We start from the raw sequence: 24231 nt of genomic DNA on the forward strand, positions 1-24231 counted from the left end.
ATAAATGCTTAAATAAGTACAAGTCATGGTTACTCCACAGGAAAAATAGGACAAAGACTATTGTGCTAAGTTTCACACAGAGAAATGGCTATTGAAGAAGCCAGTGCCTCTTCCAGGAAGGAAGGAAGAAAAAATCCAGTACCCATTGGAGCCAACATTCGAATTTCCAAAACCCCTCCATTTACTGCATGCAAATATAAAGACACGTTTAAAATAATAGAACAGAGAAAGCAAAATATGACACATTTTCTTTTTATTTAAAATAGAGCTCTATATGCTTCACAGAAACAAGTGCAAGGAGTGATTGATTTATTAACTTGGCCACTTTACAAAACAATACATTTTCAGAAATGCATACATAAAAATATAACATTTAGGCAGATAAGTATTTACATGGGAGGCAGCTGAAAGTTATGCAATAATATTTCAAAAGCTTTAAAATAAATACTTTTATGACTTGCTGTTGGTAAAGTTAAACATTTTGGTATGAAGGCTATCACTGAGTTCTTACTAAATTCTAAAATACTATTATTTCTAAAGAAAATAAGTATACGTATTACTACAAAATGCATCTTTCCATAGCCTAGAAGTTAATGAAACATCTGAATATGATTCATTTCTCTTTGGAATTTGGAATTCTTTTCAGCTTCAACAATTAAAATTGTAACTACCAAAATTGCCATCTGCATTTTTTATACAATTTATTGCCCAATTCTCATTTTAAAACTTAGTTTATTTCTTCATAATCCTTTTATACATTCATTTGGGCCTGTATGTTGAAGGGTAATATCTTTTTACATACCTATGAATATCAGCCAGCTTACAATAAGTCTTCACAACAGTGATTCTTTTCACAGTAGTTCAAGAGTTCAAGGCATGTTTTGCAATGTCAAAATGCAATGGTTTTGACATTTGTAATATGTTCTTAGGTATAAGAAAAGTCACACTACCAAAAGAAAAGTATAATTAGTATTAGTACTTTGAAAGTCAATCCAAAATTCCTTTTTTTTTTTGAGATATGAATCTAATTTTCTGTATTTAGGACATTTTAAAACCTGAAATACAGATTAAGTTTGAATAATTTTCTCCAGTCTAGGTTCAGAAGAGTTCAAGAGCTTGACACTAGTCATTGTGGAAACAAACCAGAATTTAATATTTTGGGTCAAACACACCTTATATAAATAGGAAAAAAAGAGTTGGATTTTTGGAAAATATTGAATTACTTGTCTTTAACCTATTGAAGGAAGTGGAGCTACTGGTAAATCTCATTTTATACCTGCATTAGTTAGACAGACTTGAGACACTGCAGAGGTAACGTATTTATCTTTTTCTAGGCAAAGTCAATGAACGGGTTTGCAGATGGCAACGGAGATATTAAATGAGGGCCCGTGTGTCTTGCTGCAGATTATCTGGGTTGAAAAATTAAATGGACAGTGTAAACACACAATCTCTTTCACTCTCTTGGAAATGCTAGGATAAAAATCTATGGAATTTCCCCCCCTAGGTTCTCTAATCAATTTGCAGATGTCAAGAAGCATTTTGAAAGTTTAATCCTCATTTTCTGAGGTTGTACAAGCAAGACTCCTTTTCTGAAGATACACAGCATATAAGATGCTTTTCTGAAAAATATAAAAATATTTGAGTGGAGGGGCCCATTGCAGGTTAGATTTCCGCTCCCATCTGCCCCTCAGGGGAGAGTACTAGTGACTAGGTGCAGAACACACCACGGACCCAGCAGGTCTGGTGACACTCGGTAGATAGAAGGCCAATTTCCTAACACATTCAGATTCCTAGTGGTTCTGTTCACATTCAGGTTAGTGTAGCCCATGGTACAAATCTTGCAGTTAAAACTGTTAGATCTGCAGAGAAAATTTTCTTGTACAATAACTGGGACCAGTGGTAAGAAAATACAGTCATATCTGAATATATTACAATCTAGGATGAGACAGTGTGCATATTCTCCTAAATGTGGTGTTAATCTATAACTGAATTAAGAAGTACCCTGGAAGTTCTTAATCGAGGGAGTTTAAAAAGGGGATGATTACTTCATTTCAATACAATCTTATGTTACAAACCATATGCCACAGCAGCTTAGTTTTAAAAGATGGCCAAAGCAAAACAAAACGATTGTATGAAACAGCAGAAATAAATTTAGCTATCACATTAGGAGACAAAAATTTCACATTCTCTGTCCAAGTCATCATCTCTGAAGTGGAATTTGGCATTAAGGCAAAAGTAGACATTCCTTATATGTCAGCTAAAAGCTAGAATGTAACTAGACTGGTAGTCTTCTTAAAATGTAAAAGAAAATCTTCTCTGCCATTAAAAAATCTTCTCTTTATTGTGCCAAATGAAAAATCACTGGAAAAGGCACGAGACGAAACCTCTCACACGTGGGTATGGCAAATTAAAATCTTGCCAGGGAGTTCAGCGTGGAGCAATCTGAACATGGGCTAGAAGACTAGAAGAACAGAAATTACAGAGTGATTGGAACTGATGATACCCGACAAAGATTTTTTCTTTTTTTCTTTCTTTTCTTTCTTTCTTTTTCTTTCTTTCTTTTTTCATTTTCTTTCTTTCTTTTCTTTCTTTCTTTCTTTCTTTCTTTCTTTCTTTCTTTCTTTCTTTCTTTCTTTTTCTTTCTTTCTTTCTTTCTTCTTTCTTTTTTCTTTCTTTCTCTCTCTTTTCTTTCTTTTTTCTTTTTCTTTTTTTCTTCCTTTTTCTTTCTTTCTCTTTCTTTCTTTCTTTCTTTCTTTCTTTCTTTCTTTCTTTCTTCTTTCTTTTTCTCTCTTTCTTTTTCAATTTTATGAACCGAAAGAAAATGAATGCAGAAGATAAACTAGTGAGAAGCTGAGAAGAGAGAAGACAATATGCTCCTAGCCATGGTCTGAGATTCAATGACCAATCCTCTCTCGCTCCCATTCCCAGGAGTGTCTCATCGTTACTTGCTACTTGCACAAAGAAATTCTACGTTCTCACAATTCCTAAATTTTATTCAGCACTTCAGTGGTTGTCGACCTAGCTTGACAAATATTTTACAACTTTTCCCTGGCCTGTTTCAGTTCTTCTAACTGACCCCACCAGGAGTGAGCAAATTATTTTAGCAGGAAAAAAAAAAGAGAGAGAAGTGAGATTTGATCAACACCATTAAATGATGCATTCTATCAGTGTACATTCAAGGTAGGTTTAGATGCATGCTAATTATTTTTTAATTAGCAAATGCTGAATATGGTAGGGCCCTGTGGTGGGTGTCACCATTGTGTTTCCCTATCAGTTCTGCTAATAATGAGCAGTCACTTAATCTTTGATCCTTGGTTTCACCATCTATAAAATATGGGAATTGAATTATAAAACCTATTACTTTCTTCACAATTTCCAAATTCTGCTTTTTGGTTTTGTCTGTGACACATCTGAAATAACATAGACCACCAAGGGATTCTCTTTCATTAGAAGGCTAAATATTAGCATGATTAAGCTAAATGACATCTAGTTGCTTTTTAAAATTAGGACTAAATATACTTTTGGAAGACAGTAGGGAATATTTTAAAAGGAGGTGAGAAAAATAATGACACATAAAAGCAAAGCCAGAGAGAAAAAAGAGTGTCAAATATTGGAAAATTTGCATTGACACGCTTTGAAAAACTGCCTATTATGGAAATTCCATTTAATATTAACATTTTTAATGAAACTTTTGTATTCCAACCAACATTTTTTCTTCTGTGTAGAAGAAGCCGTCAGAAGCAGAGGGATGATTGTCTTCACTAAATAGTGTGTGCAGAGCAGTGTCAAACACGGCAGGAGCACGTTTCACAAGAGAAAAGATATTTAGAATATCTTCAAAAACCATAATAACCCCACTTTAAGACGTGAATTCTTCAATATTTCCAAGTAACCTAAAATGCTGTTATTTGTAAATTTCCTTCAAGAGATACTTATTGAAGACATCAACCGCCATCAACTTGACTCACTTGTTAGTGTTACTTTCTCAATTTCCTGAGGGGAAATAAAATATCTATACTTTAAATAAATTTATTGAAATAAAAAACACCTTCAGGGTGCCTGGGTGGCTCAGTCGGTTAAGCGCATGCCTTCGGCTCAGGTCATGATCTCAGGGTCCTGGAATCGAGCCCCGCATCGGCCTCCTTGCTCAGTGGGGAGTCTGCTTCTCCCTCTGCCTCTCCCCTCCTTCGTGCTCCCTCTGTCTCTCTCTCAAATGAATAAATAAAATCTTTTTAAAAAATCTCCATATATATTTTAAATAAATAATCAAAAATTATTCCCTGCTAAGCAATTTTAAGTTGAACTTTGTACAATGGCAAACGTGGGCTCCCTGCTTTCCGATGATTTGCTCAGTACGTTCCCTGGTATTTTTGCGTAAACTCTAAGACAGCCCTGAGTTTTCTCTGCCCCAATAAGTCACATGGTGGCAAAATTCCAGCACAGTAGTAGTTTTGTTTAATAATTCTACTAAAGTAGAAGTATTAAGAATAATAAATTCTTATGGAACTTGTAACCTAATGAATCTATTGTAGATCTTCATTTTAAAATAAAAGCTGATTTTGAAGTCTTCAGACACTGCAACCAGGTTACTATTTTCATACAATCATGGAAATTTAAAATGCAAAGTTAATTGAAAGTATAAAGATGAAAAGCAAGTGCTATGCCTAAAATAGTGTACGACACAGTCATGTTTCACTTAACTTTCAAGTCAGAACATAAATTAAGAATTCTAGATGTGACATGCCAAATATTTTAGACAGAGAAGAAAGCACACAACAGAATTCGTACCAATTACACACTTAAACGTGTAGCTTAAAGGCAACAAGTTCATGCCGTAATAGTGACAACAAATAATGTTTCCCTTATTTTAAAAAGTGATGGTGCATAGAAACCCCATCACCACTTTATACAGTACTGACATTTCATAAATAGCAATTTCCCAAGCTTTATATTATACTCAAAGTCAAAATATTTGAAAGGAGCAAAGAACACTGACACATTGAGCCTAAGAAGAATATTTTTTGCTTATAACACAATTCAAAAGAAATAAATATTACACAATGACATTCCATCAAAAACAAATAATATGAAGTTTAACAGTATAGGTATATACAATAAATTTGTTTTATGCTCTAAGCTTTATCCTGTTCTTGTGAGCATTTTCTATTTATAATCATGTTGAGAGTTAAGAAAAATTAGAACTTTTCACTTTTTATCATTTTTGTTAACCTACCTCTTTTCTTAAGAAGTGTGTTTGGTAATTAAGATGTAAGACCAGTCAGATAGCAGTTATAGTAAACTAACACGAAAACAAGAAAAACATCTCAAAATGTACAAATTTCTCTAGAGTAAAAGTTGAACCAATAAAAATATGGAGTTCTATTTGGATACATCCAAATAAATCATAAAACATAGTGTCAAGGAAAATGGAGATGTTAAAACATTCTCTCAAAACTTAAATAAGTGTATTTACCCAACATAAGTGAATAAAACAGGAAATATTATTCTTATTTATTTGAACAACCACTTAACTATGGTACAGCCACAGTAAATAAATAATTTCATTCTCATATATTCAAAAACAACCTATGAGAAATTAAGGTAAAAAGCACAAGCAAGATCACCCCTTCACATAAACTCTTTTTAAAATCCCTTCACATATGAACTTTAAAAAAACTGACTATATAATTTAGATTCTCTGCAGTAGCCAAATAAAGATAACTTCTAAATGTTTTACAGGTTGAAAGTAACTTCTAGAACCTACTGTTTTATGGAACTCAAGACTTCCTACTTTGTACCCTATTGGTCAATTTATTTCCTTCCCCCAAACCGACACCTACATCCTTGTTCCCATTTCCAGATTAGTCTTTAAAATCCCTGAGGGCAGAACCTATCCATCTGTTCTCTATTGGCCCCAGTATTGTGGCAATGAAGATGTGGGGTCCCCTATCTTATTTAATGAATGGATAACTGCATGAATGAGAGTACCACAGCTGTCAGATATTCGCCTTCAATGATTTCATCCTAGGCAAATGAAGATGGGTTCAGTAATATATTCCCATAGCGAAATGAACTATAATCGCTACACTGGGCTCTGCATGAAAATACATAGATATGTCCTTTCAAACACTGCTACCCAAGTTATGCTTTATAGAACACTAAAATGTGTTCTATGCTATGTGCATGATCAGTTTCTAAGAATCTATCAAAGAATGCTTTCAGTCTTGGAACATCTCAACAGAAGAGTGTTCTAAGGAAGAGAGCTTAGGAAACAGTGTTTTAGACCAACAAAAGGTACCATGTTAAATCTCCTTTACCAAAGCAGAATTACAGATTTGAAAGAAAGACTCAATGTTCCACATATTATTCAGAATTCATCACTTCTGTCTCTACGGAAGTAGAATAAAGGCAAAAGTATCATGAGCCTTCTTTTGCACCTACTTTCTCATTTTGAAAGGGTAGGGAAATAGCTATTTACAGTTACTGAAGAGTTCTCTTATTTTTTCTCAAAATATCTTCTACTTTCCTCCTCCCTCTGTTCTAAGTGTGTATGTACAAAAGTAGTGGGGACCTCTGAAATAAATCTTAAAAACCTCTTTCTAACAATGGATCTTTATGCCTGATTAATCTCTGGAAGTATTCAGAAAACATTAATATTTATCTGACAAATAAGCAGACTATGAAATTTCTGTGAGGAAAATGTCAAGGGATATTGTCCTCAGAGTTCATGCAAGTCCATTATGATGGTACAGAATGACCCAACTGGTCTTCTGTTTGACTAAACCGCGAATACCATCATGAAAGCTGTTGTTTCTGCATAGGAAGAAAAGTACTATATAGGAATTGATGCGAAAGTAGGAAGCTAGCTAAGTCTACAGTGTGGGTTATCACAGGATTTAGACTTAGTGCCAGCTCCACCACTAGCTATGTGACTTTCGGGATTTCTCAATGTCTCAAGCTGTCGGATGTCTCATTTGTAAATGATAGGAATTAACAATTGTAGTGGCTTCCATACTGCTTCGGGGCTGCTGTGGTCACAGAGTATGACGAGCAGGACAGCAAGAAGAGGGGAGGCCAAGTAAGGCTACTTGTACCTCACTTCCATCTTCCCACTGAGCGGCTCCCTTTTTACGTGTTTTAGACACCAAAGTTCAGGGCGATATGCAATTTTTTCGAAGATCCTTCTTCATTAAAAAAAAAAAGAAAAGAAAATCGCACATTATACAATCCAAAGTTCTGCTGAGCCGTAACGTGCTCTAGTTCACATTTTTAATGAAAGTGTTTTCATCTCAGAAAAAAAATGCTTTCACATTTCTTTTTCTTCATTCATGTGCTCTTGATTCAAGTAAAATAAAACCTTAATGACTTGTATTATTTTTATATAGCTTATTTTACATTTTTGTAATATCTTCCTTGTTAAATAAAAAGATGAATTGATGTGCTGCTTTTCAAAATAAAATTAAAGACAACACGGAGATGGGAATGAAGTCAATTCCTGCCTGGACTTGACTTCAGAGTTATTTTTCCCATGCTGCCTTTGGGCTCTTAAATACTGTACTGCATTATCTTTGAGGTAGAACAACGACAACAACAACAAAAGGCAAAAACATTCACATAAAGAGGGAAAATGAGAAAAAAAAAGCTGTGAGAGATTTCTTTTTTACAGAATTATCATCATTAGGCTTTGCAGTCTTCTTTGACACAAAGTTGAGAGATAGTCTTCTTAATACGAAGGGCCGTTAGGCGGGCTGCCCCATTGGCATACCAACACTCCCGCATTATTCTCCCCATAACTCGGAGTGCCTTGAAGAGAGAAAAATATTAAACACTTTAGCTAGTCACACGAACACAGTCCAAGAGAAGCATAACCACAAACCCAGGAATTGATGCTAAGCCCTGGTGAAGAAACAGTAAACTTAAAACAGTATCAGAAGATCAGGACCAAACCTCTTTAAAAATCCAGTCAACACACACATATTAACCTTATGGAGACTAACCTTTTTTTTTTAAAAAAGGTTTTATTTATTTTTTGAGAGAGAGAGAGAGCACAAGCAGGGGGAGCGGCAGGTAGAGGGAGCAAGGAACCCTATGCGGGGCTCAATCCCAGGACCCTGGGATCGTGACGTAAGCCACCCAGGCGCTCCTGGAGACTAACTTTAAGTTGAAAATTCAACCCACTGATTTCTGGGAATATGGTAGAGTAGCTATTTTTTAAAATCTTCTGAGAAGGGACATGAAAGACAAAAAGGGAAATGGGATGAGTTGCAAATTCCTTGATCTGGATGGTAAGTACATATTTGCATAATTTTTTTGTTATTCATCAAGCTGTATATTAAGATTTGTGCATTATAACATTTAAATTATGCCACAATAAAATAATGATGTGGGTGTCAATATCAAAAATTCTGAATTAAAAAAACAATATAAGTGACCTGCTCAATAAATAAGATAAATCCTCAGAGGGGCAAACAGAGAATGCATGGATCCGGGGAGATACAAGAAATCACTGAAGCAAGTGGCCAGTCTGATGACATGTGCTGATCTCACAGCCTAGAATTTCAGAATTGATGAACCACACGTGAAGGACAAGAAACGCAGCCAAAGCCAAAGCACACAGAAGAATTTTATCTTGGGATTCTGTAAACATACGGCTGAAAGGAATGCAATCTTTCTGAAGACTGATACAAGGTCATATACTTACATATGTGGAGTGAACTGGATGCCTAGATTAAGACAGAAGAACAATATGGTCTCTGAAAATCTTCCCTGATAGTACCTCAAAATTATAATAGATAAAACATGTATAAGAACATAGCCTGGGACTCCTGGGACGCCTGGGTGGCTCAGTCAGTTAAGTGTCCGACTCTTGATTTTGTCTCAGGTCATGATCTCAGGGTCAAGAGATGGAGTCCCTCCTTGAGCTCCACGCTGGGCATGGAGCCTGCCTGAGAGTCTTTCTGCCCTTCTCCCTCTGCCCCTTTCCCTAACCCCTGCCCTCCAACCACCCCCACCCCCCACCAAAAAAGGAACATAGACTTACTTCACAGCTTTGCCACTGGTTTGGGATACTTGGTCGAAACTTCTGGTCACAAACAACCTTCCTCATTTCCTCTATTGAGGGATCTGAAGGCACCATGTCATAATAAGGCAACTGGTACTCCTCAACAATTCCTATCAGAAATTTGCATAATAAATTTCCCAGTGTGAATAATATACAAAGATGCTTATTTCAAAAGAATACCAATTAAGTCCTCTAGGCACAAGTGGCACCCCGGGAAACTGGAAAGTCAGGATTATGAAAATTTTGTATCACTATAAAACTAAGGATATAAGTATAAAGCACTCAGCTGAAAAGTGATTACATGAGTTTAAAAAATGTGTATTATGAAAATTTACATAATTTTGATAATTACATAAATCTTATATAAAACATAAAATTATATATTTTATAAAACATAATTTTATACAATTACGTATTATATATAATTTTATATAAACAAATTACATTTACATAACTTAATGATATAAAAATATAATTTATATTATAAAAATTATGTGAATTCTGATTTATATAGAATACCATTGTACAATTCAAAAGTAATGCCTAATTGCAAAATGAATAGCATGGCCTCATTTGGGAATGAAGTATGTTTCTCCATTAAATAACCTTTTCAAAACAGAACAGCATTCTCTTTTTGAAAATTGATAGGCAATCTTTTAAAAGTTGAGTTTTACATTTGGATTTTAGAAGGACTGTGCCTGAGAATGTGCCAACGAAGCAGCGAAGGTACTGAGGATGGACAGTTCAACATGAAGGTTCATATTTAAAAAGTCTCAAATACAAAGACCTGACCTTAATTATCAGAATATTCCCTGAACTTGAGAATTTCCTCATAAAATTGTTTTAACAGTCCTTTCAATTTAAAATATCTAAAATATGTCCTAATATTACGTTAACTAACTTACTATTTCAACAGTTGAAGAAAATTTAAGGACAATGACCTAAAAGCTGATCTAGAAAAATATTAATACGAAATTTTAAAAATTATTACAAACATGTTTGAAGCTTGCTATTTACCATACACTGTCCTAAGCCCTTTATAAATTTTAATTATTCCTCAAAACCACTGACTAAAAGAGGTATCATATTATCCCTACTTTGTAGAATGAGGAAACTGAGACACAAAGAGTCCTCAATTTGCTCCAGGTCAAAGAACTCGTAAGTGGCAGATCTAGAACTCAATCCCAGGCTCAAGAATTCCACTGTAATTCTACTGCTGCTATAAATAGCTTCATCTTCCTGAATGGTTTACTATTTTACCTGTGAATAAAAGGGGGAAAGTATGTCTTCTCATTCAAAAGAATCTTACCTTTGTAAGTTCAAAAGTTTTTTATTCATTTTTTAAAAAATGAAATTGGTGAAAGCAAAATGGTATCAATACAAAACACAAAAATTGACAGTGGTTTGATAATGGCAGCTCTTTTAATGAATGTTTACTCTGTACCATGCTCTGCACTAATTAATTAACCAAATGAATCCATTAAATCCTCAAAGCCCAAGGGGTCAGTTTTATTATTCATTTTACGGATGAGGAAAGTGAGACCAAGTAACTTTCCTAAAGTCAGACACTCAAGAATTTGCTAAACCATGGCTTAGTGTTAAGTCTGTCTCACTGGGAAGTAAGAACTCTAACCCATTTTCTACCAGTAGTTAACTTTTCTCCACGGATGCCACAACTTCATAGGCTGCATTTGTAAGGTTTCATCTTTTTAATCTCTTCCTCCTCTCATTATTAATCTCTAAACTGCTAGGAGCAGTAGAGTCAAGAAGTTAGTCTCTGCTCACCTCTGCCCTCCACTTTCTCCCTTTTACATTCATTATCACAGGGAAAAAGTAACAACAGCAACAAAAAACAAACAAACAAAAACGAACAAACAATCAAAACCAGGAAAAGCCTGAAAACTAGAACACTTCAAGTCCTGTGGCTTTCGGTAAATCATTTAACATCTTTGGGTTCAATTTCTGGTAGAAAGTAGGGATACAGCTAACTGCACGCAAACTCAAGAAAATCTTCAAGTGCTTCACAAAGCATCATTGAGAAAATCAGAATTATCAGGAGAACTGTCACCCCCCACACCTGAGCAGTAATCGTAATACAAAATCATCATTATGTGTAGGGTGTTCCACTTTTGCCACTGGAAAGATATCACCGAATGATATATTCTTAAATATTAACAAGCGATTCAGTATAGTGCTTAGAAAAAAATACATAGAAAGAAATACCTTGTATTCAGGGCATCAAGGAAAGACATATACGAAGAATATCTTCAACATCTTACCTCCAACTGAACACCTTCGCGCTATTTCCCAATAAACCAGACCAACAGAATAGATGTCAGCTCGTTTGAAGGACTCAAAGATATTCACATTCATTGTATCATCAAGCATTTCAGGAGCCATATACCTTCAAAAACATGCACATTTCAGATCCTCTGTAGGACTTTACAGCAATCCAGTAAAATACTGTCTTACTAAGTCCTCACATAAAATATAAATTAATAGCTTACATCAATTTTAAAAGTAGATCTAAGCCACTATAATAAATCACATTTAAGTAATACAGTTATTGACTGAACTATAATTTTGAAAACATTTTAAATAAAACTAGAGGTCAACCTACTCGGTGTGTCAAAGAACAGGTGCCAAGAGCCAAATACTTGCAAAGGACAAGCTAGAGGGAAATCCAGTACACAAAGCACTCAATAGGAGAGATGGAACTCAATTTCCACCAACAAATGTTGCCATGGAAAGCTCCTTGAGGGCAAAGAGCATCTCTTATTCATCATGGTGGGCCCACGACTCTAACACAGTGCTCAGCAGCATTCCATAAACCCCTTCTCTGAATGAACAATTTTATTATACATTGGCTTCCAGAAATATATACACATTAAATATTGGCTACAAGAAGATGACAGCTTCGTTTGAATAAGACTAAACCAAAGAAATCTATAGTCCATGGGATCTGCCAGAGTCTAGCTGTCCTAGGGGGATTCTGACGATTTCCCAGAATATTAAGATGAGGATGTAATACCCTCCCAAACTCTGAAAAGTTTTAGATCTTCTGAAGGAGGCCAGCATCCAAGACTTTCCTAGGGGTCAATGATATGGAGACTGTCCGAAGGGCAAGTGAAGCTTACATTTTATAGGAAAAAGAAGAGAAGTCCCGTAGGGCCGCCCAGTTTGAATAAACCGCCCTGAAGTGTTCCTGGGACCTCATTAAATTCTCCTAGGGAACCAAGTGAAGGACTCAGAGGGATGGACTTGAAATCTCAAACATGGCTTGGAGGTCAACTCTACCAGAAATCCTCTACTCCCAAGAGCCTTTGACAACTCCAGGAAAATGTTTTGGTTGTTTTCTGACTGCAAGGTCAAGGACTCAGGAATTATGTCAAAACAGCATGATCCTGATATTCAAATAAGAGGAAGTGGAAGTATGATGGCCGCATGGCCACAGGTTGGCCAGAACAAGAAAGCATTAGAAATCCCATTACTAATGGGCCTGTCGTAATATATATGTAGGATGTTCTGCTTCTCTCACACTTGTTCTGAACCTTCAGAGATTCTGTTCCTTGAATGCGGGACTTGTGTCCAAACTCCTACTATCTCAATACGCATCAATTTGCGAGACTTAAGGATAAGTACAATTATAGTAAATACAAAAATTGTTACATATTCTGAAATATTAAGGGAGTGCAGTAGCACACGTCTGTATTTAGAGTCCCTCACTTACCTTGCTCAATATATTGACTCTGCCTCTATTGTTTAGAATGCTGAACAAACTAGCCTGAGTTCAGCTCATTTGTGAGTAGAAAGGCTTTGGAGGAGCTATATACTGATGACATCTTTCCCCCCACCTATCCATAGGAAAATGTATTCCTAGAAACTGGCCCACTCAAAATAACGTATCACCATCTCTTCCACCATCCCTCTCTACTGGCTTCCCCACCCAAATGGCTACTGCGCATATGACTAAACCGTCCTTGCTTTATACCCATTCTGTCACCGACTTCTCAATGACCCAGACAAGACTGCTTGCTTTCTTGGGCCTAATGATTTTCCATTTGGACTCCCACCCCCACCCCCAAAAAACCTACATACTCATCCCAGGATTTCACGTTTACGGGGCAGTCATACGTCCGAGAGTGCCACCAAAGTGAGTGATCGTACCTTTTGGTTCCCACTTTAGGGTTCTGAGGTATGTCAATCGTGTTCAGTACCGAATCATGCTTCACAGCCAGCCCCAAGTCGGCTATGGCACAAGTTTCACATTTTTTCACTAAGATATTCTTTGATTTTATATCTCGATGAGCAATAGCAGGTTTACCTACAAACCATAGGAAAAGAATACTCATTTGCTGTTGTTGTTGTTGTTACAGAAGACTCACTCTCTAAAAGGAATCACATTGAAGAGCTGGCTCAAAAGTCACTTCCGAAGACAGGTCTTCCTGACCACACATTCCACATCCCCTGTCAGTCTCCACAGAGTACGTCATTTTGCCCTCTTCAGAACCTTTATCACTGTCTAAATTATATTGTTCATTCACATCGGTGTTTAATTATCTGTTGCTCCCAGCTAGACTGTAGGCTGCCTAAGGGCAGTGCCTGTGTGTTCTTCACCAGCATGACTTTGACGCTTAGAACACTAGGTGGCACTTAGTGGCCACTAATAAATTTCCGTTGCCTGAACACGGAGGAATTAGCATCGCTCCATCCACATAAGAACATAGCAAGTATTCTCTTACAAAGTAAGTTTCAAACTTCTACTACCCTAGACCAGCAGTTCTCAAAAGGGACCCCAAAATCCCTGGGAGTCTTTGAGACTCTTCCAAATACGTATCTGTGGGATATTACCTTTTCCTCACACACTCCAGCCAAAACACAAAGGAACAACTGAATGAAGAACATGCATGAAGATCCAGGCATTACGTCAGACATTGAAGAGATTTGCAAAAATGTAAAACGAAACCATATTTTCACTAGATTGGTTTTTGTATTACAAAAAAGATGCAAATTTTTAAAGCTTGTTTAATATTTTATTATTATTAAGTAAATTAATAAATACTTTTTAAATTTTTCAGTGTTAGTTTCTAGAGTAAATAAATATTAATAGATAGAACCCAAATACACAAAAACCTTTGGGGTCTTCAATAATTTTTAAGAGTTTAAGGGATCATAAATCCAAACTTGAGAACCACTGCCCTGACTGGACTAATGACTTTCTAGAGCGAATTCTCTATTAACACAATAAGTAGAAAAGACAGTGGGTATTATTTGGCCTTTGAGTACATTATATGTAAATATTTTTTTCAATATTTTTTCAATATTTTCACATTACCATCTCCAATTATTTTAGCTATCAAAGGTAAATATTTAAATTATTTATATTCTCTGAATATAGAGCATTTGCCACCAAAGCAAGATCTCCCAGGGATGTGTGCTAAATGGCAAAGCTGGAGCCACCAGGTGTAAAATTATTATTGTGGTTAATATACAAAATGAAGAGTACATAGATGAGAGTTGGCTGTATTATGATAATACCCTCAGCTTTATAAGGTACCTTAGTGTTTCTTACATTTGTTACTTGTTTGTAATAAACTAAAATGCAACTAAACACTAAAACACAACTTGGTGTTTCTATCTTCATAGCCAAGCAGAAAAAAATTTAGGAAGAAAACACATACCTTGTGTGCCAACAATTTCCATATGTAGGTGGGCCAGACCACTAGCTATCGAAAGGGCCAGTTTGACCATGCCGGCCACGGTCACTATGTTTCTATTCAAATAGTCATATAAGGAACCCAGTTCATGGTATTCAGAGACAAGCCAAAGTTGAGTCCAAGTTCCATTATCTAAATGGGAAAAAGTCGTTTTATTGCTGTAAATATATGTTGAGAAAGAAACTAAAAGCTTTTTAGCAAATGTATTTGAAGTAAATCTGTATTATCCACAAAGCAAAGCTAATTCCTTTAGTGAGGATGCTGGCAATCCAAATTAGCAAAGTAAAATTTCTCACTGAATCCCTGAAGATATTGCTGTGCTAGAGCCTGTTGTATGTACCCGCCAGCACTACGGGAGCTGTGAGAGTGATTCTTTTTTTTTTTTTTTTAATGATTTTTTATTATATTATGTTAGTCACCATACAGTACATCCCCGGTTTCCGATGTAAGGCTCGATGATTCATTAGTTGCGTATAACACCCAGTGCACCATGCAATACGTGCCCTCCTTACTACCCATCACCAGTCTATCCCATTCCCCCACCCCTTCCCCTCTGAGGCCCTCAATTTGTTTCTCATAGTCCATAGTCTCTCATGTTTCATTCCCCCTGCGAGAGTGATTCTGATTAAGTGAACAACTCCTTTCTTATTCTCTTTATATACTGATAGTACCACATTATAGGAGAAACTACTGACAGATGCGTTTAGGCTCACTGTTGTGCTATAAATTACTCTGAGCTTTTAAGAAAGATCATTCCAGTACAAACCAGAAATGCAACAAATTTACACAAAGTGTTATTACTGTAATAAAAGCTCTAAAATTCTAAGAATGTTCACATTGTTCACCTTTCAAAATACGAAACTGATTTTCCCCAAAAGTTTACGTTAAGAGCCAAATACAGTTACTAGACATTTTCAAGTAATTTACTTCATTCAACCAAAAGCTAATCCAGCTTATAAAATATTTTTAGCAGAACAGAAATTAGCCTAAAACTTCTCCAGGTCTTAGAGTCCCTGGAGTTAGCTTTAGCTTTTCGAATAGTGTCTACAACAGCCTTGGGCAGTCCTGACCAGTTCTGACGCTCAGAGAAAGGAAGCAATAATGAACATTTGCTAAGGACTTCTTCTATTAAATGCCTTATGTACAAGAGTTACTCTTAATCCAAATATTTAATTTCTAAATCCAGGTAGTGATAAAATTTCCTAGGAATACAAAAATCAACATGATAAAGTTCAGTAATAAACTAACCATGTATAAAACTAACCCTTATTCTACCTCTCTCCTTGCTCAGTGCCAGTGGCTCTCTTGCCCTCTCATATCAACGTCTCTGTCAGACCGTTGACTAACCACTGGAACTATAAATACCACAAAAGATTTAGAAACGGAGATGAAAGCGATATTGGAGGTCATTTGAAATCATGCACAAAGCCACTGATAAGTAAGCCAGTGACAGAGGTAGACCAGTTAAACTGAAGAAAAGGCAATCAAGGATGATCTCCCTTGGGCCTATTGTCTTATAATCAAATAAACATCATGATTAAATTAGCCCCATCAAGGTGATCCATATAACTAAAGTCATTACTGCTTTGACAACAATGCTAATTAATCTAATCATAGGTACACTTGAGCTCAAGCTTAGGAAGAAAACGAAAAAGTTCTTAGCTTACTAAGAAATGTCTCCTTTTCAATAGTCTGGATATATTTTCAAAGTATATAGAATTAAGAATTTGGAAAGAACCTTTTTTGTTTGAAGCTCATCTTGGTTTTACTCAGTTTGTACCTGAGTAAATCAGAAAACAGATACCATGTGCAAACATAATAATGGCCAAAATGGACAGTAATTCTAAGCCTCTTTTTTGTCATCTAATTAGTAATATCAAGCTTATAATAGATAAAAATAATTTGTTTTTTAGATAGAAGTTAAAATCTCTACCTCACCAAAGTTCTTCATGAGTATTACTGATTTGAATTAAAAAAACCTTGACTGCGTCATGTTTTGCTCATCCTTGTGCCCCATTTCCCTTTGTTATAGGAACTAATGCACAGTTAAATAAGTAAAAGCTATGCAAAAAGAAGAAAGCTAAGCATAGGTAATCCACAAATTATAACCAGTCCCTGATTACTCGGGTATTTATACCGTATTTTATGAATATCGATTTCAATATCAAAACATTGATGCTCTGTCTTGCGCCACAAATCTCAAAAAGTCATACTGTTTGAGGTTGTTGATGTTAAACCTCAATATAATTCATACTCAACGTACATTGATAGAAAATTTCACTAAAATTGATTTGCTTGCTGCCATTCTGATAATGTTCATAGAGAATTTGAGTCCTGGAGTTGAAGCCTATTCATACAGATGAGAAGTACAGTCCTAGCAAAGGTGAATATTCAACTAGCAATACTGGTATGTCTGTACCAGTTATTAAAATATTGAAATACTTCTGTCCTCATTGGCTCACAGCTGCTATTCAAAATTCCAATGCCATCCCTTCGCCCTAGACACCCAAAGCAACCTCCCCCACCTCCTACCCCACCCCCTGACAGGATGCCTCCAGATCTCTTCATGAACCAGCAAATAAAGGATAAAAGCTAGCATGGCAGGGTTCTCCCAGGACTCTGTTCCAGTTGAAGCTTCTGTTCTGATTGGTTGATTCCTGTGCCATACCAGTCACCAAATATTTTAAATATCAACCTGGCTATGGTGTCATCATGATTTAATATCACTCGTTTGCCCTGACTTTATTGTATGGTTCTGTACATTTATCTGTGGAGAAGAGGTAAAGCATTTTCTATCCTCAGTAAAGAAATTAGACTTTTATGTGTTTTATTAAAAGAAATTATTTATGGTGATCTGATGATGGACATAACATGTTTACTTGCTGAACCCAATTAGATTGAAAATACCTTTGTTGTCAGCAGCAATGAAACCAAGTATGTTTTCATGTCTCAGCATAACCGTCTGATAAATTTCTGCCTCCCGAAACCAAGATCTTTCATCTCTGGAGGAGAAGATTTTTACAGCCACATCTTCCCCACACCATCTTCCATGCCAGACCTCACCAAATCTACCTTTTCCCACTATCTCCTGAAGTACGATGGTCCTTGCAATTGTTCTTTGAACCAACAGAGGTAGACCTAACCAAAGAAAAGATGGAATTGATGATTACAAACACGGAAGTGTCAGGAAAGAACTGTCATGGTGACCATTATTTTCACATAAAAAGGCAAACATTGAAGTACTTTCATAATTTTAACGATTTTGAAGAAATAAGCATCATTGTACCAAACTTTCAGGCCAAACCATGCTCAAAAACAAAAACATACAAACAAAAAAACAAAAGAAAACACAACAAAAAAACTCACTGCAAATTCTTAATATGAATTTCTCTTCTCACATTCCCAAATAAAAATTTCTTGAACATAGCCTGCTGCTACAGATACCTGATTTTCCAGAATTGCTGCAAATCTCCCTGATTTGCCCACAAAAGCCAATCAGTTTACTAAATACACAAGGTTAAAAAAAAAAAAAAAAAGAGGCTGTCAGCCTCTAAAATAAAATGCAGCTACTAATACAACTGGGGAAGCAGAAGAATTCCTTGTGAATTTTTTCAACAACCAAATTAAAATTGCAAAGTGAAGAACCAGATTCAATAACCAAGTGAGGTAATCATGTTACACTAAAAAAAGCAAGGCATTGTCGTAGAAAATATCAAATGGATATTCTTCGTGCAATTAAAAAAATCAAAGGAAATATATTCTGAGTGTAGGTCTTTGAACCAATAACCCCACCTCTAGAATTCTAGCCTAAAGATTTAATGCAAAACACAGAAACATTTATGTCAAAATATTTAATACTATTACTTGCAGGAAATAGAAGGGAAAGTATCTGATAATAGAAAAACTGTTAAACATAGTGCAGCGATTAAGAGAACAGATAAGAAAGACCTCAGTTCAAATTTCAGCTGTGACACATGGTAACCACGGGCAAATAATGGAACTTCTCTGAGCTTCAGCTTCCTTATCTAAAAATAAGGGATATTAACAGTACCTATCTCATAGGGGTAATATAAGAATGAATAAGCGTGGTACGCACCTGGCACTCTATCTGGCATATTACATGTTCAGTAATGGTTTGCCCTTAATATTCTATCTTACAACAGATTACTTAGAGCAAATGATAACGATGCTGTTTATGAGGAGGTATTTCTTAATGACATGGGAAAATACTTTTGCTATAATGTTAACTGAAAATAGCACAGTAAATTCTACCCATCTAAAGTGTACCTAGCTATCCAAAATATGCACAAGAAAAAGACTGAAAAGGAAATTTGCCAAATGCTATGATGGTTGCTCCTATTTAGTGGAATCAGGGGGAATTGTGATATTCTTCTTTTTAATATACATTTTCTTAATTTCCACGATGGGTACTTAGCACTCTTTTAATTCGAGGAAAATAGGTAAAGAGGTACAGTATAAGTTTACTCTGGAAAGTCATGTTTAGTTCTTATCCCTGCACTCAGATGGCTCGGAAACTCTCATTGCTACAGCCCCATAAGCTCTGCAGGCTTCGGCCTCTGCTCCTGAAATGAGCCACGGTTTATTCAGATGTTCTCATCTTCATGAGAACCACCCACTGTGGCTAAATAAGCACAGACTATAAGGGTGCTATTATGGATCTCAACAATTAGTCATAGGGCCCCACAGCCAGAGAGTTCTGAGATCGTCTAGTTCAACTTTATCATTTTAGGGATGAGAAAATCGGGGCCTAGCAGTAATCGAAGACTCGCCCAGAAACAGGCTGTAGTGGGAGGCCGACCTACAGCTAAAATGCTGGTGTTCAGTCCAAACTCTTGCTCTCACCATTCAGTGGACATGCCTGCAGTCCTCTCCTGTTGGGAAGAATTCCAGCAGCAAACTCCAAGGACTGGTTCTCGTAGGCTATGGCCAAGTTTACTACTGGACCACACAATCAAAGTTGTGTAACATTTATCAGGCCAAATTGCAATCTCAGTCTCTCTCCTCCCTCCCTTGTCTTGCATGCACACACTTACCCAAACATCACCATCAACAACCGCTACTAACAACTGACTAGAGAGCTCGAGAAGCCTCTGTTTTCAAACAGCAAATTGATCCAGCACACGACCAATGCCACAGACCGTGAACAGAGTAAGACAGCTCATCAAAAGTCCTCAGCACAGCAGTTAAAGCTGAGACACTAACTCTGGGCAAGTTGCTTCGGTATCCTTCAAGGCAACTAACTCCAAATAATCTAGCTCTTGTTTGTACACTCAGAGATTTCATTTGAAGATACACAGACTTTGCTTCTCCCTATAGGTTCATTTTACTTTTTTCTTTTTTTTTTTTTAAACTAGGGGTTGTAAAAGCTGATGTCTGATGGGAAGGCAACTTTCAGTAATGTCACCACCCACCAGAAGTGTTATATTGGGACAGGAAAGCAGCCACCCAGTCTCTCAGAAGCCACCTGAGACACAATCCATTCTCAGAAATCGTCCAGCAGCACATCGGTCCCCTTTTCTTTCTTGCAGGTATTCTATCCCCTTGAAATGTGTCCCTGACCCAGTCAAGGATACACTTCACAATTTTCGTTTCTCAACATCTACCAAACTGCCTTGGCCTAAAGTTTACTGGTCAATTAAGAGAAGCAAAGGGGAAGCGGAACCACATTTCCTCCGCATGAACAAGCTTTCATGATGCAAACCTTGCTGCAGCTACACCCATTCTCTCTGATTACCAAAGGCACTGCGGCCATCAGGTACTTGTAGCCGGTGCTCACTGCCAAATGGATGTAGCCGACTTTAAGAAAAAGTGCTTAAAACTCTTTCCAATTGGTCATTGATAAAAATCATCTGTGCTTGGGTACACATACAGCTTTCTCTTTAAGAAAGATCTTAGAATAATCTAAAGATGAGAGTCCAGCAGTCAATAAACCCAGACTTAGGTTTAAAGATGCACAAAGACACCAAAAAAAAAATCTTAATGTTAATTTTTTTTTATTTCATGTCCTGGCTCATGTTTATTTCTTAAACTAAATATCCAGTCTCCTGTTATAAAATCTCTATTATTTTTATTTGAAAGGGAAATTCTTAGTCATCTTAAATATATTCAAGGAGTAGCTGTGAAATACACATTTCTACTTCACATCTTTAGATGAACTGAAATGTTTGGAGAGAGTATTACATAGACGGTTATTTAATCACTTGAACTTCAACAAGAAATTATATGAGGTTTCCAGGAACTGAGCACAAATCAGAGCTCTCTGTGCTCATGTTTTGTGCCTAGAATGTCACCAGTGCTCAAGAAATTAGGACATAGTGGGTCCCAGGATGTAATAGTCAAGGAAGAGTGAGTACTGAATGTGAACAGCTTTATTTTTAAAGGAAGAATGTCAGCTTTCTATGCAATAATTTAATTTGGATTTTAGTTCTGTGAACTTTGCAGTTTGGAGACATTTTTCTAGGTGCGCCTCCTTTGAAAACATGCCACTTCATTTGTGCAGCGATGGCATCAACATTGAGACCTTGGTCCACGACAGAGCAGGTGATCTTGCCCCCAGAAGCACAAACCTTCTGGGCTCTGTGGATGACCTAATTAGGCCTCTCTTCTCTGGACTCTTCGGTGAGTCTAAATCTGCTTCATGTTAAATATAGATGCTACTGCCCCTCTGTCATCTGCCCTTGTTCATTGCGCCTGTCTGGATGCCCCTAACGGCCACGGCCTGGGAAGTTTCTCAAAGCCTGTTTGGGATAATCATCCTTAATGATCCTTCCAAAACGAGAGGGGACCCAGGGGCTCCTGAAGTGACCCACCTAGGCTTACCCTAGTTCATATTTCTGCCGTACCACATGCCGACAGGATTTCTGGACATATACATGAGGAAAGGCCATTTGAAAAGTTCGTTATTACGGAGAAATCTGCTTTGTCGCCAGAAACCCAAAATGCCCTCATACGGTTTGTGGGATGAGAAAGACTCATTAAGGCCATCAAACAGCCTGGTCTTTTGAATCGCTTCACCAGGGGCTGTGGAGTGCCGTTAAAGAGGAAGAGACTTATCGCACTGCCCTAGCGCCAGCCAGCGCAGGAGTCATCGCTGTTGGCTGTTCTCTGCTCCCCATCGTCTGTTTCTGTGCTTGAAGAATATACTCTCGATTCTAATTTCAGGTCGGCTCCCTGTTGACTTCACACACACATCCCAGGGGCTGCTTCGGATTCTGAAGACTTCCATGACCACAAGCAAAGACACTCTGAGAATACCACTTAGCCTAACTAACATCTTTCGCCCAGAACTCAGCTCCTTAAATACAGTAACTTCTGTGCCCATGAAACATTACTAAGGAGAGCAACAATGATTATTACTAACCATAACGGGGGGGAAGGGAGAGAAGAGAAACTGCTTCTAGCCTCAGAAATAAATTCTGAAGGAATGTAAAAATGAGAATCTGAAAACCTAGAGGCAGAAAAGGCAACTGAGAGGACTTAATTCACTCGGCCATGATACTCGGTTCTCTTCATCAAATCCAAAAACAAGTTTCTATACCAAAACTTCCCACGTACCACAGCAAGCATTCTAAATGATGCCATTCATAATGTTTGGGCCCTTTTTGTTAGAAATTGTTTTTATTTATTTTTAAATAAGAGTTTTCTTACTGCAAAATGGACACAACGGACACATACCAGAGCCAGATCCAGAGGCAGTCACATCGTAAATCAGATCTTTTAGAGTTTTTCCAGCATTTACCAGATTGCACTCAGAGAGGGGTTCCTCCACATTCTGTCTCTTTTTCTTCCTGTTTGTGCATGGTCGACCTTGGCATGCCCAGATCGTCAGCACGGCTGCCATGGACAGGAGGCAAACTGGCACAGTAATAACAACGGTCAGCTCCATGGGTCCGAGTTTGGGGGCATTTGGAGATGCTTCAGTTAAAAAAGAAAGAACATGACCATAAATAAAGCCATTTAAGATACTCTGGAAATTGGAAATGTGATCACCAAAATCTCACACTCTGCACTTCGGTGAGTTGGTAAAGATTCTCTGGGGGATAAGCAGAGATGGGGAAAGGGAGTTGAGGTCATGATGCACCCGGAATAATTATGCCAGGTGACAATGGGAGCCAGAATGAAGATCATGGAAAGCACCAGTGCATGGGATCCTTTTTAAATCCTCCAAGGCATTTGACATTTTTCTACTATCTTCTCCCCATTTTTCAGCAGTCCATCCTTGAAGCACATTCATTCATTCATGCCACAAATAATTACTGAGCTCCTGCAATATGTTGCCACTATTCCAGGTGCTGGGGATACAGTGGTGCGTGAGAGCCAAATCCTTGCTCTCGTGGTGCTTATGTTCTCATACGCCCACTCAACAGATGGATATGTGATGCCCAAGTAAGAGGCCCTAAGCGCTATGCTGAAGCAGAGGGGAAGTGCGTGATGCCGGGATGCCCCTTTAGACAGAGCGCTCCCGAAGGCTGCTCTGGGAGGCGGCAGGGATCCCAAGCAGGTGCGCTCTGGGCAACATGAAAGCAAGTGTACAGCCCCCGAGATGAGGCCCACTCGGGCTGCTCAGGAACCACCCATGCCTCGAAGTGCAGTAAATGAGGAGAAAAGCAGAAGACAGAAGAGCATGAAGGACTGTGTATCCTATTCCAAGTAGACGCTGTCTCAGGACTTGGAGCAGGTGAACTAACTATGTGATCTCCCTTTTATTCCGTGGGGCTGCAGAGGGGCGCAGGTGTAAAAGCAAAGAGACCCATGAGGTCATCCGGGGGGGGGGGTGGCGGGGACAGGATGGGCTTGGCTGAACCCTATCTGAAATAGTAGTACTTCCTTCTTTGTCCCCGTTCATTCTCTACACCACTTTACTGTTTTGTTTTAATTCCTGGGTTGTACCACCGCCTGGCACATTGTATATTCGTGTATTTATTTCTCTATTCTCGGATTCCCTCCAAAGAACGTAGGTTTTGTGAGAGAAAGAATTTTGTCTGCTTTGTTCTCAGCTATATCCCTAGTGTTTACAACTGGAGATGATTAATAGACAGCTCTTGAACGGTCGAACCACTAAAAGTTCCTCTAGTTTTGTTCGTAATAAGTAAGGGATAAGATCTTTAGTTTTAGAAAAATAAACATGATAACTGAAACCAAGTAACATAAGGATATAATTTGGGATTCTAATATTAAAATACAGATAGCCAATTCTTCCAAAGCTCTTCTTGCACTTAAGAAATCTTTTTAATTTAGGGAAAATAGTGATCCATGAAAAATCTATTATGACAGATATTTTCTGTATTTTTCTAGAAATTATTTTGACACTTGAAATGAGCACATAGTTCATTTTCTCTTTGTTCACTAAAGGCAGCCTTGGGATCAATTTAATTTTATCCCCGTGTCCTATCATTAGGGATGGTGAGTTTTGTTTTTAATAAGCCTTAGGAA

General features: G+C 37.3%; 1 protein-coding gene across 3 annotated transcripts in view; it reads right to left on the reverse strand.

Annotated features, from left to right (window-relative positions):
- Window positions 1-236: 236 nt before the first annotated feature.
- ACVR1C (activin A receptor type 1C) overlaps window positions 237-24231 on the reverse strand; it is an 83081-nt gene continuing 59086 nt past the window's right edge. For all 3 annotated transcript variants that reach the window (XM_045781600.2, XM_045781608.2, XM_087860877.1), the window contains 7 exons: window positions 22474-22713; window positions 17686-17916; window positions 14743-14910; window positions 13229-13385; window positions 11341-11465; window positions 9041-9171; window positions 237-7803 (listed from right to left, as the gene is read on the reverse strand). In XM_045781600.2, coding sequence (XP_045637556.1) covers window positions 7678-7803; window positions 9041-9171; window positions 11341-11465; window positions 13229-13385; window positions 14743-14910; window positions 17686-17916; window positions 22474-22713 — 1178 coding nt within the window. In that variant the 3' untranslated portion in view covers window positions 237-7677. The remainder of the gene's footprint in view (window positions 7804-9040; window positions 9172-11340; window positions 11466-13228; window positions 13386-14742; window positions 14911-17685; window positions 17917-22473; window positions 22714-24231) is intronic.

This window comes from Ursus americanus, chromosome 1 (genome assembly GCF_024610735.1).
Source record: "Ursus americanus isolate L20-20 chromosome 1, mUrsAme1.1.p, whole genome shotgun sequence".
Lineage (NCBI taxonomy): Eukaryota > Metazoa > Chordata > Mammalia > Carnivora > Ursidae > Ursus > Ursus americanus.